This window comes from Penicillium hordei, assembly GCF_028827395.1.
Source record: "Penicillium hordei strain IBT 12815 chromosome Unknown utg000004l_segment0_segment0, whole genome shotgun sequence".
Lineage (NCBI taxonomy): Eukaryota > Fungi > Ascomycota > Eurotiomycetes > Eurotiales > Aspergillaceae > Penicillium > Penicillium hordei.
The window spans coordinates 1,900,604-1,914,037 of record NW_026623145.1 but is presented as its reverse complement, the minus strand read 5'-3'; the positions used below and the strand labels follow the sequence as shown (position 1 = coordinate 1,914,037).

General features: G+C 50.3%; 5 protein-coding genes across 5 annotated transcripts; 1 reads left to right on the top strand and 4 right to left on the bottom strand.

Moving 5' to 3' along the window:
- Positions 1–559: 559 nt before the first annotated feature.
- On the bottom strand, positions 560–1,508 carry cdc31 (putative cell division control protein Cdc31; the record flags this gene model as incomplete). Its single annotated transcript, XM_056898998.1, has 2 exons — positions 560–1,063; positions 1,227–1,508. 2 exons carry the CDS (start codon positions 1,506–1,508, stop codon positions 560–562), a joined length of 786 nt encoding a protein of 261 aa, XP_056751074.1.
- A 463-nt stretch (positions 1,509–1,971) lies between these two features.
- On the bottom strand, positions 1,972–3,825 carry N7537_007942 (uncharacterized protein; the record flags this gene model as incomplete). The annotated part of the gene is made up of 1 exon (XM_056898997.1): positions 1,972–3,825. The coding sequence occupies one exon, from the start codon at positions 3,823–3,825 to the stop codon at positions 1,972–1,974; it is 1,854 nt and encodes a 617-aa protein (XP_056751073.1).
- Positions 3,826–4,579: 754 nt separating this feature from the next.
- On the bottom strand, positions 4,580–6,184 carry N7537_007941 (ssDNA-dependent ATPase MGS1; the record flags this gene model as incomplete). The annotated part of the gene is made up of 1 exon (XM_056898996.1): positions 4,580–6,184. One exon carries the CDS (start codon positions 6,182–6,184, stop codon positions 4,580–4,582), a length of 1,605 nt encoding a protein of 534 aa, XP_056751072.1.
- A 474-nt stretch (positions 6,185–6,658) lies between these two features.
- Positions 6,659–8,418, top strand: N7537_007940 (kynurenine--oxoglutarate transaminase; the record flags this gene model as incomplete). Its single annotated transcript, XM_056898995.1, has 9 exons — positions 6,659–6,732; positions 6,785–6,853; positions 6,922–7,006; positions 7,061–7,166; positions 7,232–7,304; positions 7,361–7,514; positions 7,566–7,579; positions 7,629–8,052; positions 8,128–8,418. 9 exons carry the CDS (start codon positions 6,659–6,661, stop codon positions 8,416–8,418), a joined length of 1,290 nt encoding a protein of 429 aa, XP_056751071.1.
- A 444-nt stretch (positions 8,419–8,862) lies between these two features.
- N7537_007939 (uncharacterized protein) lies at positions 8,863–12,480 on the bottom strand (the record flags this gene model as incomplete). The annotated part of the gene is made up of 5 exons (XM_056898994.1): positions 8,863–9,353; positions 9,489–10,382; positions 10,442–10,522; positions 10,577–11,564; positions 11,617–12,480. The coding sequence occupies 5 exons, from the start codon at positions 12,478–12,480 to the stop codon at positions 8,863–8,865; spliced, it is 3,318 nt and encodes a 1,105-aa protein (XP_056751070.1).
- Positions 12,481–13,434: the final 954 nt, after the last annotated feature.

Here is a 13,434-nt window from a genome sequence, read left to right as displayed (position 1 = left end):
TGCTTCTGGTTTTATTCTAGTTTATGGGTTCCATTGGACCTGGTCATGTTTGCATCCGTGCCTCTGGGATTTGCGGTGGGATTTGGGTATCGGCGTCATCGTGGATGATTACATGTTTTATCGGTCCTCATAGTATGCTATCATCCGCGATCTGGGGGTTTGGGCTTTCTTTCTTGTGGCTACTGTCTTATTGAATTTTGTATGCATTTTTTTTTCGTGAGTAGATACGTCGAAGCCCTTTAGGCTATGAATGATACCGCATCTCCATCTTGCAAGTATGCTCAGCGCGTAGATGTAGATATCGTATAGAGGAATGAATATCCATTTGAAGTGTGATTTTAACCCAAAGTAAACACAAAACAGGCACTTACTCCCAAAACAAGCATAAGTAAAACGACAAGAGACACAAGAAAAGTACTCAAATCCCAACACCGAGGGAAAAACCCCCATGCACAACAAATAATCAACCCTCAGTCAAGTCCTAGTCTCCTAGAGAGAATCAAACCTATCCAAGTCCCAGGCAACGGTGACCAATAATCCCACCTGCTTATTTAGCAACTCATTGCCAACAAATCCCAACAAAAGCCTCCCTCGTAACACCACCAACACCCTCAAGATCAAACTCCTCAATCATAGCCCTAAGCTCCTCCTCCTCAAGCCCGGTCTCCCCCAATTCCCTCGCAACACGTCTCAAATCCTCAAGATCAATGAACCCCTTAGAACCCTCATCGAACAACTCGAACGCACGCAGGATCTCGTCGCGCGGGTCCCGCTCGAGAATCTTCAGCGCCGTGACAGCCTGGAATGAAGAGAGCGGCATGAGCAGGTTGGACGGGTGCTGCGGGTTCGAGACAGGCCCTTTGTTTGAGGTGAGCGGTTGACCCGGGCCGTGTTGGTTACCGGCGGCTTGTTGTTGTTGTTGCACTTGTGGACGGGGAACGCCGTAGGTTGTTAGAAGTGAGATTAGTTCTTGCTTGCCGAGGGTGAAGCCCAGCGCGCGGAAGGCGACGCGGAGTTCGTGGTAGTCCAGGTGGCGGTCGCGGTCTAGGTCGAAAAGGGTGAACTTTTGGAGGGGGTTGGTTAGCTGGTGGATTTTGGATGGGTTGTGTTTTTCGTTTCCTTTGCACTCGTGGAGGGAAATGAGAGAGGGGGAGAGGTGGGGTTTCAGGAGGGTACAGTAATTGGGGAGAATTGTAATGTCATAGATGGATTGGGGTATCCCTTACAGCTTCGTTAATCTCTTCCCTCTGCTCTTCCGTCAGCCTGTTCAACGGATTCGCGTCCTGCGCTGGACCATGGGACTGCGCGTTTGTTGCGGGCGCGGGCGCAGACTGTTGCATCTGCTTTTGGGCATCGGGCCCGTTGAAGTCACCTTGGTTGGCGTTTCCCAGACCGCGATGCCGTGAGAATGATGAGGCGCTGAAGGGCATTGCGTTCGGGTTTACCGAGCGTTCTGGGAGTTTCGTGCCGGCGTAAGAGCGCGACGCGAAGGGTTGGCCAGAGGCCATGGTGAATGGCGTGTTCAGGTTTAATTAGATGGCTGGATTAAGAGTTCTTCAGCATTGATTGGAGAGGGGCTCGTAGCCCATGAGAATGCGTGGAGAGACGGAGGTGTTTGGCGGTGGGAGGATTCTGGATACGCGCCAGACGCGGGCGGAATGACAACGCCTCGCTGTTTTGGTTTTGTTGCAGATATAGACATCAACCAAATTATTACTTTTTGTTACTTTTCGATAATTTAGGATTCGATTTTATTATATTGTGCTAGAAGGAAGAGCGAGTGAGCGAACTTCTAGACACAGCACTACCTGGTGCTAATCACAAGCTATTAGACATCTGTCCCAATCCATAAAAAAACTTCGCTTCCTGTCCAGCAGCTAACATTTTCTTCAAACGAGTGTCGTATGTTCCTCCCATGGATAACTTGTAACAAAAATTAAGAGTGGTGAGCGAATGTTGATGTGGAAGCCTTCAACAATTGTACAGGGATTGTCGGAAATTGCCATAGAGTGGCATTGGAGTATCGAGTGGCATCGTATCAACCAAGGTCGCAGCCATCGGGTCGAATGGATTGTCATACTCGTTGCTGAACATCAACAGACCATTCGAGTCAAAGGGTTCAATTTGATCAATAAAGGGCAAGTCATCAACGGGATTATGTTCTTCAGTAATCATCGTATTGTGAGAAGTCGCCGATGATTGCAAGACCCCATCGTGCGGCTCAACATGATTCACCATATGTCCAGGCCGAGGGAAATGATCAGCCAAGAACGCGTGCATTTTGCAGGCTGGCGGCGAAAAGGGACTGTCTTGCCGGCGAAAAACAGAAGACGACATTTCCTCGGAGTCTGCGAGCCAGAAAGCCATATCCACGTCTGGAGATGACGGGAAGCTGGGAACTACATCCCCAAGAATCGCTCTACAGGATGATTTGCCTGTAGCCCCGTGTTTGGGAGACACATGGCGCAGGATATCTTCGAGTTTTTCGCGAACGCCAGTCAGATAACAGATAAAGGGGCCAAATATTCTCGCAACGGCTGCGTTCTTTTGAAGATCTTGCAAGCCGCACACAACTCGGTAATATAATGCCGCCGCGATCCAAGCGGGATCGACCTCATTTTCTTTCCGTGACCGGTTTTTGTTGTTCTGCTTGGCCTTTCCACACAGAGCAATGTATAAACCAGGGCAAAAGTCCTGGGACATTTGTGCGAGCTTTCGAAAAGAGAGAATCAAAATATAAAATAAGACGAGGCGCCCCGGGGTAGTTTCAAACCAGGACGTACGAATTCGAGCGTCCGCCAGGCCTTGGATGGCCATAAACAGCTTCGCCATTCCGAGTGCAGTCCAGACGAGTTCGCTGTGTTTGTATAGATCTCCAAATTTGACCAGATCCACGAGGGGGAGGGCACTAGTAACCCCAGTAAGAAAATCATCGACAGGACACTCTGCTTTACTCGATAGTGTGATACTGGACCCCGTTACTGTCCAATGCCATGCAGTGCAGTTTCCGCCATATGTTTCGCGGATATTGACAACCGCTTTGAATGCATTCATGCGATTGAAGACCTCCTCACTCATACGTTGTAAATTATCTTTCGCCTCTTGGGATGGAAAACTAAGGATAGTAAGAGAGTTCCCCGTAGGCGGGCCAATCAGGCACAAATCTCCCCAACTTCGAAAGCAGATTCGATTACCCTTAGAAGAGCATGGAGGACATGGTGTAGTTATTCCACACTTCTTCTTGGCCCGATAGCACACCATACATGAGCCACCAGCTCTCTTAAGTGCAGCGGTGTCTTCTCTCTGTTGCTCAAGTTCGGCCTGGGTAAGGAGGATTTTTTCGTGGATTTTGTCAGACTTCGCAGGGTCCGCCGGGTCCCAGAAGATAAATCCATCGGGATAAAGCTCTTTGAGATACGGAGAAGGATGTACTGGCCCAGCATATAGCTGGGTTTCACCGCGGTCATCTTCAGGCGAGACGGATGACCAAGAATCATTGGTGCTGGAAGGCCACGTCGAGGGTTGAGATTTCAAGCTTCTGGGAGATAAGGACATTTGTAGTTGATCGTTTTGTAGTTGATCTTCAAATGTGGAAGGTGTCATAATCGAATGAAAACGAACTGGCCCGCTAATAACACCGAGCTCCTGAGGTAGACTGCCAAGCTGCTGAAGCTGGCTGCCTATCGGATCATTGTTGAGCTCGTTGACCATTTGCAGTATGTCTGGATCTATGGGCTGGGCTTCATGTGCTATGGCTGTCGTCGACAATGATTGCCACCTCTGTGGCATGGCATGTTCGATATTAGGATCAGAAAAGTAAGGCATAGTTGATGCGAGTGAAGACATGGGAGACTGAATAGTCAGTGTCAAGAATTCACGAGACGTGCAAGCCTAAAACGAAAACCACAGGGATGTAGGAGGGCAAGATGAGATATGGATAGAGCTCACAGGATAGATGGAGACCGGTGTACGCGGAGCATGCGGTGCACATTTACGCCCGTGGTTCGGATAAGTAGAGAATGGAGACGGTTGATGTCGTGTAGCAGCAGCTTGCGCTATCATGGTTTCGAGGATAAACGAGAGGAATGGGAATGATCGAGATTTGGAAAGATGTTCAAGCAAGGAGCGAGAGCGAAAGGATGTGCATAGGTCGGAGCCTAATAACAGACTGACTCTCTGTGCTTGAACAAGTTGTCGATCCTTTGCGAAGGTAGAGAACGAGAAGAATGGGTGGTGCAAAGTAAAGATGGAAGTAGTAGATACACCTGGGCACCTCGAAAGTTGCCTAAAACGGACTAGTAGCACCGTCTATAACAAGGCTGAAGCTTAGCTGAAGCTTCGACATCATAGCAAGGCATAACGGAGTCACTTGAGGCGAAGCAGGCACGACCAGGCCCATGAGGCCGATTCCTAATCCGGTAAAGCGCATGGTTAGGTATAAGGTTCACCTAGTGCGTGGAGTTCCCGTGGTTCAGGGGCGGTAGAAGTATGAATGCCGCCATGTCATATTTCCATCAATGGGTAGGGTATAGGAAGTAAAGAAGAGATCAGACAGTGAAGACAATCGACTTCTTTGACATCAAGTACTGTACAAATCACGGTCTTTCCGCGTACCCAGATCCAAGTCCTCCAGGAAGGTACGACCGAGGAGTTGCTCTGGTAGGTAATCCTGCTGGACCTTGCCGTCGACATAGTTTGGGTTGTACTTGTACTCTGCACCATAGCCCAGCTCCTTCATGAGCTTCGTTGGCGCATTCCTCAAATGAACAGGAATGGGCAAGCCCGCAATTCCTGGCTCGTTCAAGGCGGCATTAACGTTATTCAAGCCACGGTACGCGCGAGTACTCTTTTTTGACAGCGCCATCGCCACGGTAGCGTGTGCCAAATTGATTCGTGCTTCTGGGAGTCCAATCTTCTCAACGGCTGAATGTGTCGATATAGCAAGTGACAGCATGGTGTTGTCAGCCAGGCCAATGTCTTCGGAAGCGACAACGATCAGCCGTCGAGAGATATACAGCGGGTCTTCACCCGACTGAATCATGCGAGCAAGGTAGTAGAGCGCTGCATCTGGATCACTTCCTCGAATGGACTTGTGAAAGGCAGAGATCGTGTCATAATGCTGATCTCCAGCACGGTCATACACGAGCGTCTTGGTCAGAGATCGTTTTAGATCATCTTTGTCCATCCCAGGCCTTTTTGACAGATCCATGGCTAACTCCAACAAATTCAGCGAAGTGCGAGCATCTCCATCGGAGAATCTAGCGAGATACTGAACCAGCTCTTCGTCCACCAGTTCGGAGGGCGAATAACTTGGGCCTTCAACCCGGAGGGCACGATGAAGGATCGAAATGATATCCTCATCGGTGAGCTTCGCAAGAGTAAATGTCCGGCATCGTGAGAGCAGTGCATTTTGGACCTTGAACGACGGGTTCTCGGTTGTGGCACCGATGAGTGTGACCTGGCCGCTCTCCACCGGGCCCAAGAAAACATCCTGTTGTGACTTGGAGAATCGGTGGATCTCGTCACAGAATATAATTGTTTTTCTCCCAGTGAGCCCTAGCTCACTGCGAGCTTCGGCAAATATCTTCTTGCACTCTGCCACGCCGCTGCTGGTGCTGTTGATTTCCACGAATCTGCTGCCCACCAGTGACGAAATGACCCGAGCGATTGTTGTTTTCCCTGTCCCTGCGCTGCCCCACAGTATCATACTCGGTACTCTGTCTTGTTCGATGAGTCCGCGCAGGACGCCGTTTGGTCCGACAAGTTCTTGGCCGCATACTTCCTCCAGTGTTTTAGGTCGCATACGCTCCGCTAGAGGTGCTGCTTTGTGGAAGGCGTTGATCTTCGGACGTTTTGCTTGTAGCTCTTTGGAGTCACCCTTTTGTTGCATTGGCCCATCTCGCTCCCTCATAGATTCGTCTTCCTCGAGAAATGATCGCTTGCCGTTGAGAGCGCGTGGAGTCGTGGTGGGACGAGACGGGGACTCCTTCGAAATATTCGATTGGGCAGCAGCTTTGCGCGCGGATGGGGGTTGGAACATGCTAGGGACTGGTCCCTTCTGGGAGGATACCAGTTCCCCTGGAGAGGACGACGATTCTTCGATGAAGCTCTGGCAGCCCGAGTCGATGTGGTCGTTAATCTTCAACTGGGAGACAGATTGTTCGCATATTGGGCAGGAAACCATGATGACCGGAGAATGATCTGGTCATTCACTAGGTTACTCAAAAACTTCAAGGTGAGGTAAACGAAGAAATGATAACGTCCACCCGTGGGTGCGACGCGTTCAACGCGTTAATTAGTAAGTAGCAAGCCTTGATGCCTGAAAATGAGCAAACAACAGGATCCACTACCTAAATGCACAAATAATATTTATATATATAGATATAAGTACTTGTAAGTACTATATAGTCTCCGAATGACCCGAGCAAAATCAATAAACAAGCTGGTCCAAGTCCCTAGAGCCGTCAAAGCCGAATGCGGAGCACGCCATGGTGGGGAAATCTAACTCCTCCACATAGTGACCTTCCTCTTCTTACTTTCTTCGATACTCATGTTTTCCCGCTCTTATCGCCATATACTTGCTCAATCACAGAATTGCAGGTCTAGAAACCTATTCTCCCCTTCGAAATTACCCCGACCTAGTTACAGCGCAAGAGCGATGTCAGCTACAGCTTCGCGACCCGATCCATTTCGCCCCGCCAAGCGGGTGGCAGGACAGCGCCAGGATGTCTGGTATGCAGTTCCGGGAAACAAGTTGGGAATCATATACTAATTGGGATTCAAGGTCAATCGTCAACGAAGCGGCCGCAGCTTCGCCAGTTCAGCCGATCGTGAACATGGGCCAAGGGTTCTTGTGAGTCACCTATCTCGACCCCAAATTACTTCAAGAGATAGGTATTGACGAGCAAATTTTCTGTGCAGTGGTTATAACCCTCCCAAGTTTGCTCTTGATGCTGCAAAGGATGCGCTCGACCGAGTGGAATGCAACCAATACTCTCCGACAAAGGTAGAGGACGCCAATGAATCTGCGCATGGTTACACAAGTACTCATACAATATAGGGTCGCCCCCGCCTCAGACAGGCTATCGCAGATGCTTACTCGCCCTTCTTTGGCAAGAAGATAAACCCCGAGACCGAGGTCTCGATCACAACTGGCGCAAATGAAGGTGGGATATCAGTATGATTTACGCACAAATGGATATTTGGCGCTGACAGGTGACAAACAAAAAAGGCATGCTCAGTGCCTTCATGGGCTTCATCGAGGATGGTGATGAGGTCATTATCTTCGAGCCCTTCTTTGACCAGTAAGGAGCCCCGATATTGTGAGAGGATTCAGGCGATACTAACTCGCGCGGAATAGATATATTAGCAACATTGAGATGCCCGGCGGTACTATCCGCTATGTTCCTCTCCACCCGCCCAAGGATGGTGCCACCAAGACCTCTCCTGCATCGGAGTGGACTATTAACTTTGAGGAGCTCGAGGGTGCCATGAACTCTAAGACAAAGATGATTGTAAGCATACAACCCCAAGGTTTTCATGGATATTCAAGCTAACTGTAGCAGGTCTTGAACTCACCGTAAGGAGCCTTGATTAGACAAATGAAGTCTCAACTAACAGCATATTAGGCACAACCCCGTCGGCAAGGTCTTCTCGCGCGAGGAGCTCGAGCGCATTGGTGAACTATGTATCAAGTACAACCTTATCATCTTGTCTGATGAGGTCTACGACCGCCTCTTCTACGTTCCCTACACTAGAATCGCTACTCTGTCCCCAGAGCTGTACGAGCGCACTTTGACCGTGGGTTCCGCCGGCAAGGCGTTCTACGCCACTGGTTGGCGTGTTGGGTACCTCATCGGCCCTGAACACCTGATCAAGTACGTGGCCGGTGCGCACACCCGTATCTGTTACAGCAGTGTGTCTCCTCTCCAGGAAGCCGCTGCTGTTGCTTTCGAGCAGGCAGAGAAAGAGGGCTTCTGGGACGAGAGCCGCACAGACATGAAGGGTAAAATTGAGCGGTTCTGCGAGGTCTTTGATGAGCTTGGTATCCCGGTATGCGATTACTATGCCCCCATCTATCAAGTATACTTTGCCATATATTAATTTTGCTGACTTCAATCTCTACAGTACTCTGATCCTGAGGGTGGATACTTTGTACTTGTCAACATGGCATCTGTAAAGCTCCCGGCTGACTATCCCTTCCCACCCCATGTTGCTAGCCGTCCTCGTGATTTCAAGCTCTGCTGGTTCCTCATCCATGAGGTTGGCGTGGCTGCTATCCCTCCCACTGAATTCTATACCGATGCCAACACCCACATTGCTGAGGATTATCTCCGCTTTGCGGTGTGTAAGAATGATGATGTTCTTGAGACTGCCAAGGAGCGCTTGAGGGGCCTGAAGAAGTATATCACCCAGTAAACAAAGACATACAGGGCTTTGATGTGTGAGAAGTGACTAGATATGCATAGAAGTGTTACGATTCCAATGGAAAATTGGATATAAAGATGCAAGATACGTGCCAGCAAAACCAATTCTCCTTATATCCATATTCCCTTACATGATTAATCTACTAGTATACTCATGTACAGCTACTCCTACCTAACTTACAGCACCTACGAACAATGAAACACGCACATTAGGACAAGCGCATAACCACGCGACGGTCTTTGTTTCTCTAAACAAAGGAGGGGGTGATCAACTCCCCCTCCAAACCGCCGCCACCACCGAAAGCGTAATACATAAATGGGCATCCTGGACCTGGGGCATCCACCGAATTCGCGCTGATCATATCTCTCTCCAAACCAGCCACCCCAGGTCCAGGACCCCGGTACAAAGAATTAGGGCTAGGGAGGGGACGGCTCCCTACCCTGACCACGGCATCTCCAACTCCATGGGGCCCGTTCCCGCCCCGTCCCAACCGACACCACGGTAGAATAACCGCCGGTCCATTGAAAGGACCTCCGAGAAACCTGCCCCGCACGTGCGAGCCACCACGTCGCTCACCGAAGGATGGGTGGCTCGGTGCGCCCTCAGAATCCAATAGTTGGATTCGAGGGCTTCGCACACTCTCCGGAAGCCCAACCCCATACGATGGTTACCGAGCAACGTGGGGCGACGCTCGCTCGCGCAGGTCAGATCCTCGCAGTGGCGCCGGTCAGCACCGACCCACTCCGTCTCACAAGCATGCCGCAAGCCAAGACGGCTCTTATCGATGGTGCCACCCATCTCGAGTCCCATCTGGCAGCGCAGCATGCTGTCCATGTCCTTGTCACTGGCCCACATGTTGTGAGCCCGCATCCAGTCCCGGACAAGCCGGTAAAGATAGTCCACGAGGGCTGGATGTTCAACCGCCGCTGGAAGAAAAGAAGAGTTAACGTATGGTCTAAAAGGTAGGCAATTGTGAGGGTTATAAGATATCAAAATGCAAGGGAACTGAAAGTGAAATGAAGCTGGAAGTGTAAGGAAAGTGAAAGTGATATAAAACTTACTGAAGAGACAAATTGCTAGGCACCGGCGGAACCGGTCCTTCTCTTCGGCGTCCTCGAATCGCACAATGTGTGCGATTCGAGGTGAACATCCACGCCCTGTGTGACTGGCTGGAGCGTCCGCAGCATTCACCGGGGTGTCCAGCTCCGCAAACACAAAGTAATCACCTTGGTCGCGGGCGGAGCTGAACCACAGCGCCTGACGATGGCGTTCAGGGCTGTCCCACTGGTGAAGGCTGGGAAGCATTGGTGGACCCACGAGATCGTCGTACGAAATCAAACCGGCCAAGTGTTGCTCCAGGACTGGCTGCATCGTGCAATTCAGCCAGTGCCTCTTGGCATCCTCCCACAGGTGGTTCTTTCTGCAGTAGCGGACCAAGGAAAACGGTCCGCACTTAGGGCAAACAACGGAGACCCCATCCCCCAAAGTACAGAGGACTTGGCAGTCTTTCTCCTCGCAGACAATGCCGAGTCTGGGAAAGTCCATCTGTACTTCAGGGGGTGGGGCCCCGATGTTGCCGAACTGCTTGGCTGTGGGAGTCGGTTCATCATCCTCAAACGACTCGGGTGGAGACGGAGAACGACCTTCCACTATATCACCCTGAGAGGAAGCACTAGAAACGGTGCGCTCGACGTCCGCGCTGCGCTCTTGCTGACGCTTCGTCGACTGCCTGCGCCTCCGTTTGTTATGCCTCCTCTGTTTGTATACACTCTTCCTACCACACGGGCTAGACTCAGCTGGACTTTGGTCACCTGACTGAGCGGCGCCATCTGAACTGGGATCATCTGTCCCAAATCCAGCCGAGTCTGTGGTGGATGAGGCGGAAGAGGTACGGGAGGGCGATCGAGGGTCGGCCGTTGGAGACGAGGATATGGTTTCCTGGTCCCTAAAGAGCCCTATGGTTCTTTTGTCAGCTATATTCAAAGCAGAACATAAGTAAAATGTGATTCCATACCTAGACTGGCCACATCAAAGGACTGACGTCGACGCACGACTGGCTCCTGCACCTCGTGGCCGCCAAGGTACTCTTCAGGGTCTAAATAATAGTTAGCAGGTGCATCAATAATGACATCAAGGGTAAGTAGATTACCTGAAAACCACACCTCATTCCTGTTGTCCGAGACAGGGCACCGAAGCCCAACCTCATCCGCCCGCGGAGTAAAGCACGGCTCATCTGAAGCCTCTGCTGGCTCATTTTTTTCCGCTTGCACTCCCCCTTCCCCCTCATCCTCTTTCTTCCATGAGGTGCTCATAGGTGTGAAGAAAGATGAAAGTGAGGATGAAGGGAGGGGAGTGTGGGGGGAGAGGTGGGTTCGGGCTGTCTCGAATGATGAAGAAAACGGGGCAGTCAAGTCATTGGGGGTGATGGGGGTGATGGGGGTAATAGGGGATCGGGGTGCATCGACTGTTTGTTGGCCAGCAACTGCCGCAAGTTGCTGCTCAGTCAGGACATCCTGTCGAGCGATGTCATGCACTCCCGAAAGTAAGTCACCACGCTGGTTGTGATCACGTTGGTCATCACGTTCTGTAACGTAGTCTGTGATGCGATCGGTGACATGGTCTGCGTCCTTCTTTCCTGAGTTGGACCCAGACGAACCAGGCGTGCGCTTGCCCTTACCCTTGCCCTTGCCCTTTGACCTTTTGTTGCTCTTCTGGGTATCAATAGTGAGCGTTGAAACCCTCTTGGTCAACCCTTTCAGGGTAGACTCATGATCTTCCTGGGTCAACACTTTCTCGGCCAACTCTTCATGAAGCAACTCTTCCTCGGTCAACTCTTGACTTCCCGTTGTCTCCATCGTATGTTCTTGCCCTAACACTGACTGCTGTGTGCTTGGCATGACTGACGCATCTGACTTTTCGTCCTGAGAACTTCCTTCAACTCTAGAAGATTCTTGGACACTGTCTGGCATGTTCTTTGATGCCATTCCCCCTTTATTATTCCTTGAAAAAAGGGGAATTTGATCGGCAATCAACTTTCCAAACAGTTTGCTGTCGCCAACGTCGCCAGTCTCTGCAATCATCCATTGAATGCGCAGCCAAATCCGGACCGGAAGTGCCATGTATTGGCCGTAAGTGTTCTATGATATGTTAGCTAAATTCCAAAAATGATGGCGAAGCTTGTATACTGACAGGGTCTTTCTTAGAGATCATCTGGTAAAACGCATCACGCTCATCAACAGTGACTATCATCTGCTCCTCGCGTTTCGCATTCCGTCCACTGACGAATTTGAACTTGATGATTGGCGATCTTTCTTTCGCCTTCATCCAGTTTACTCGACAACCGCATGTGTCCCATTGGGTTGTCCAGTCGATGTAATGGCTCTCTCTCTTTGGGTCATTCGACTCTCGATCAGCCGCTGCAGAACCTGTCTCGACGTTTCTCATGGCAATCTTCTTTGGGAACATGAAGAGTGCTTCAATCGATTGCATGACCCCCAACATGCCACCTGGGTGATTGGTGGGAATCGTGAAGTCAATGTATACCAACTTGGGGCCTTCAACAACCCCATGAAGGTTGCACTTGGGGTTGCCCTTGGGATTATTCTCAACGGCAAATGTTGGGCCAGGGGTCTTCCAGTTCTCAATCTTCAGCCTCAACTGGCCATTTCCCAGAGTGAGCCCGGCCTTTTTATCATTCCAATCATCTGACTTAGACTGAGTCATGTTGGGCTGTTCCTCTGCGGATTGGCTTGACTCGGGCAACGCCATCTCAGGACTGGTCAAGGCAGGGTTAAGCAGTTCTGGCGCTCGCGTTTCGCGAGTTGTATACTGATTTGTGGCGGAGTACTCGGCCTTTTCAAGGCATAGCTGAGCTTTGAGCTCATCTTCGGGTGTCTTAACCTGTTTCATCTCAGCGTGGCTTATCGGAGGCTCATCAGAGCTGGGCAGCCGGGTGTGTACTTCCGACTTTGCGTCGGGTCCCTGTTCAGAGGCAGGTTGGGGATCATGCGGGAGAATCTTGCCATCGGCGAACTTGCTCAAGATGGTAGGCATTTTGGATGATGACGGTGGTGAACTGTTGGATTCATATCGTCTGTTAGTAACTCTCTATCGAGTTATGCTTTTCTTCGGATTTGGAATACATACCAAGTGGAAATAAGAAAGAGGTATTAGATGTTCTCTGTCGAGTATGGGAACCAAGCTGACTATTCATTAGCTGAGGTTAATGGATATCCGATACAATGGTTCCCAAGAAGACTCACTTGATATTAGGCAAAAGCCTACAGCAGCTTCTTACTGCACACTGAGCTTTTGATGTGTCAGTTGAAGCTCATCAATGGATGTATGAAGAGTTTACCATGTACTCCTCGGTCAGCACAGGGCTCTCTTTGGCCTAAGATTGCTCTTGAGGTATTCAAAGAAGATATTTCGCTGCAGGATACATCAGTCAAATGCACGATGGGTCATCTCTCTTCACAAGAAACGACTTACCACAACCGGCCTTCAATATAGTGACAAGCTGTTAGCTTTGGTCTTATGCAACAGGTTGTGTGCACTGCTCCGAATACGTGCTAGTCAACAGAACGAGAAGTGATACCGCTTCAAGGCAAATGACTTATCAAGAAGTCCTTGGGATACTGGAAGCTGTGAGATTTGATCTTACGCAGGAGGTTTTGGGTACTGCCCCGGCTATGCATCAGTCAACAGAACGATAGCAGACACGACTTCGCCCAATTGACTTGTCCTTGGGACACTTAAAACCGGGGCAAGTGTCTTACACTTGTGGCTGCTGTCTTGATTCATCCATCAGCCAAGGTCCATGGACATCTGGGATGACCCAACGCGTGAAGTTGTGTCACAACTTACTGTGTGAGGTTTCAAAGCTTGGATCATGCGTCTATGACATGCACCATGTGGTGAAACATGCTTTTGCTCTTTGGACAATGGCTTTGGTCAGTCAAAGAGATGAAAAGTGAGATGTACGAGCCAAAGCTATTGAGTGTGCGG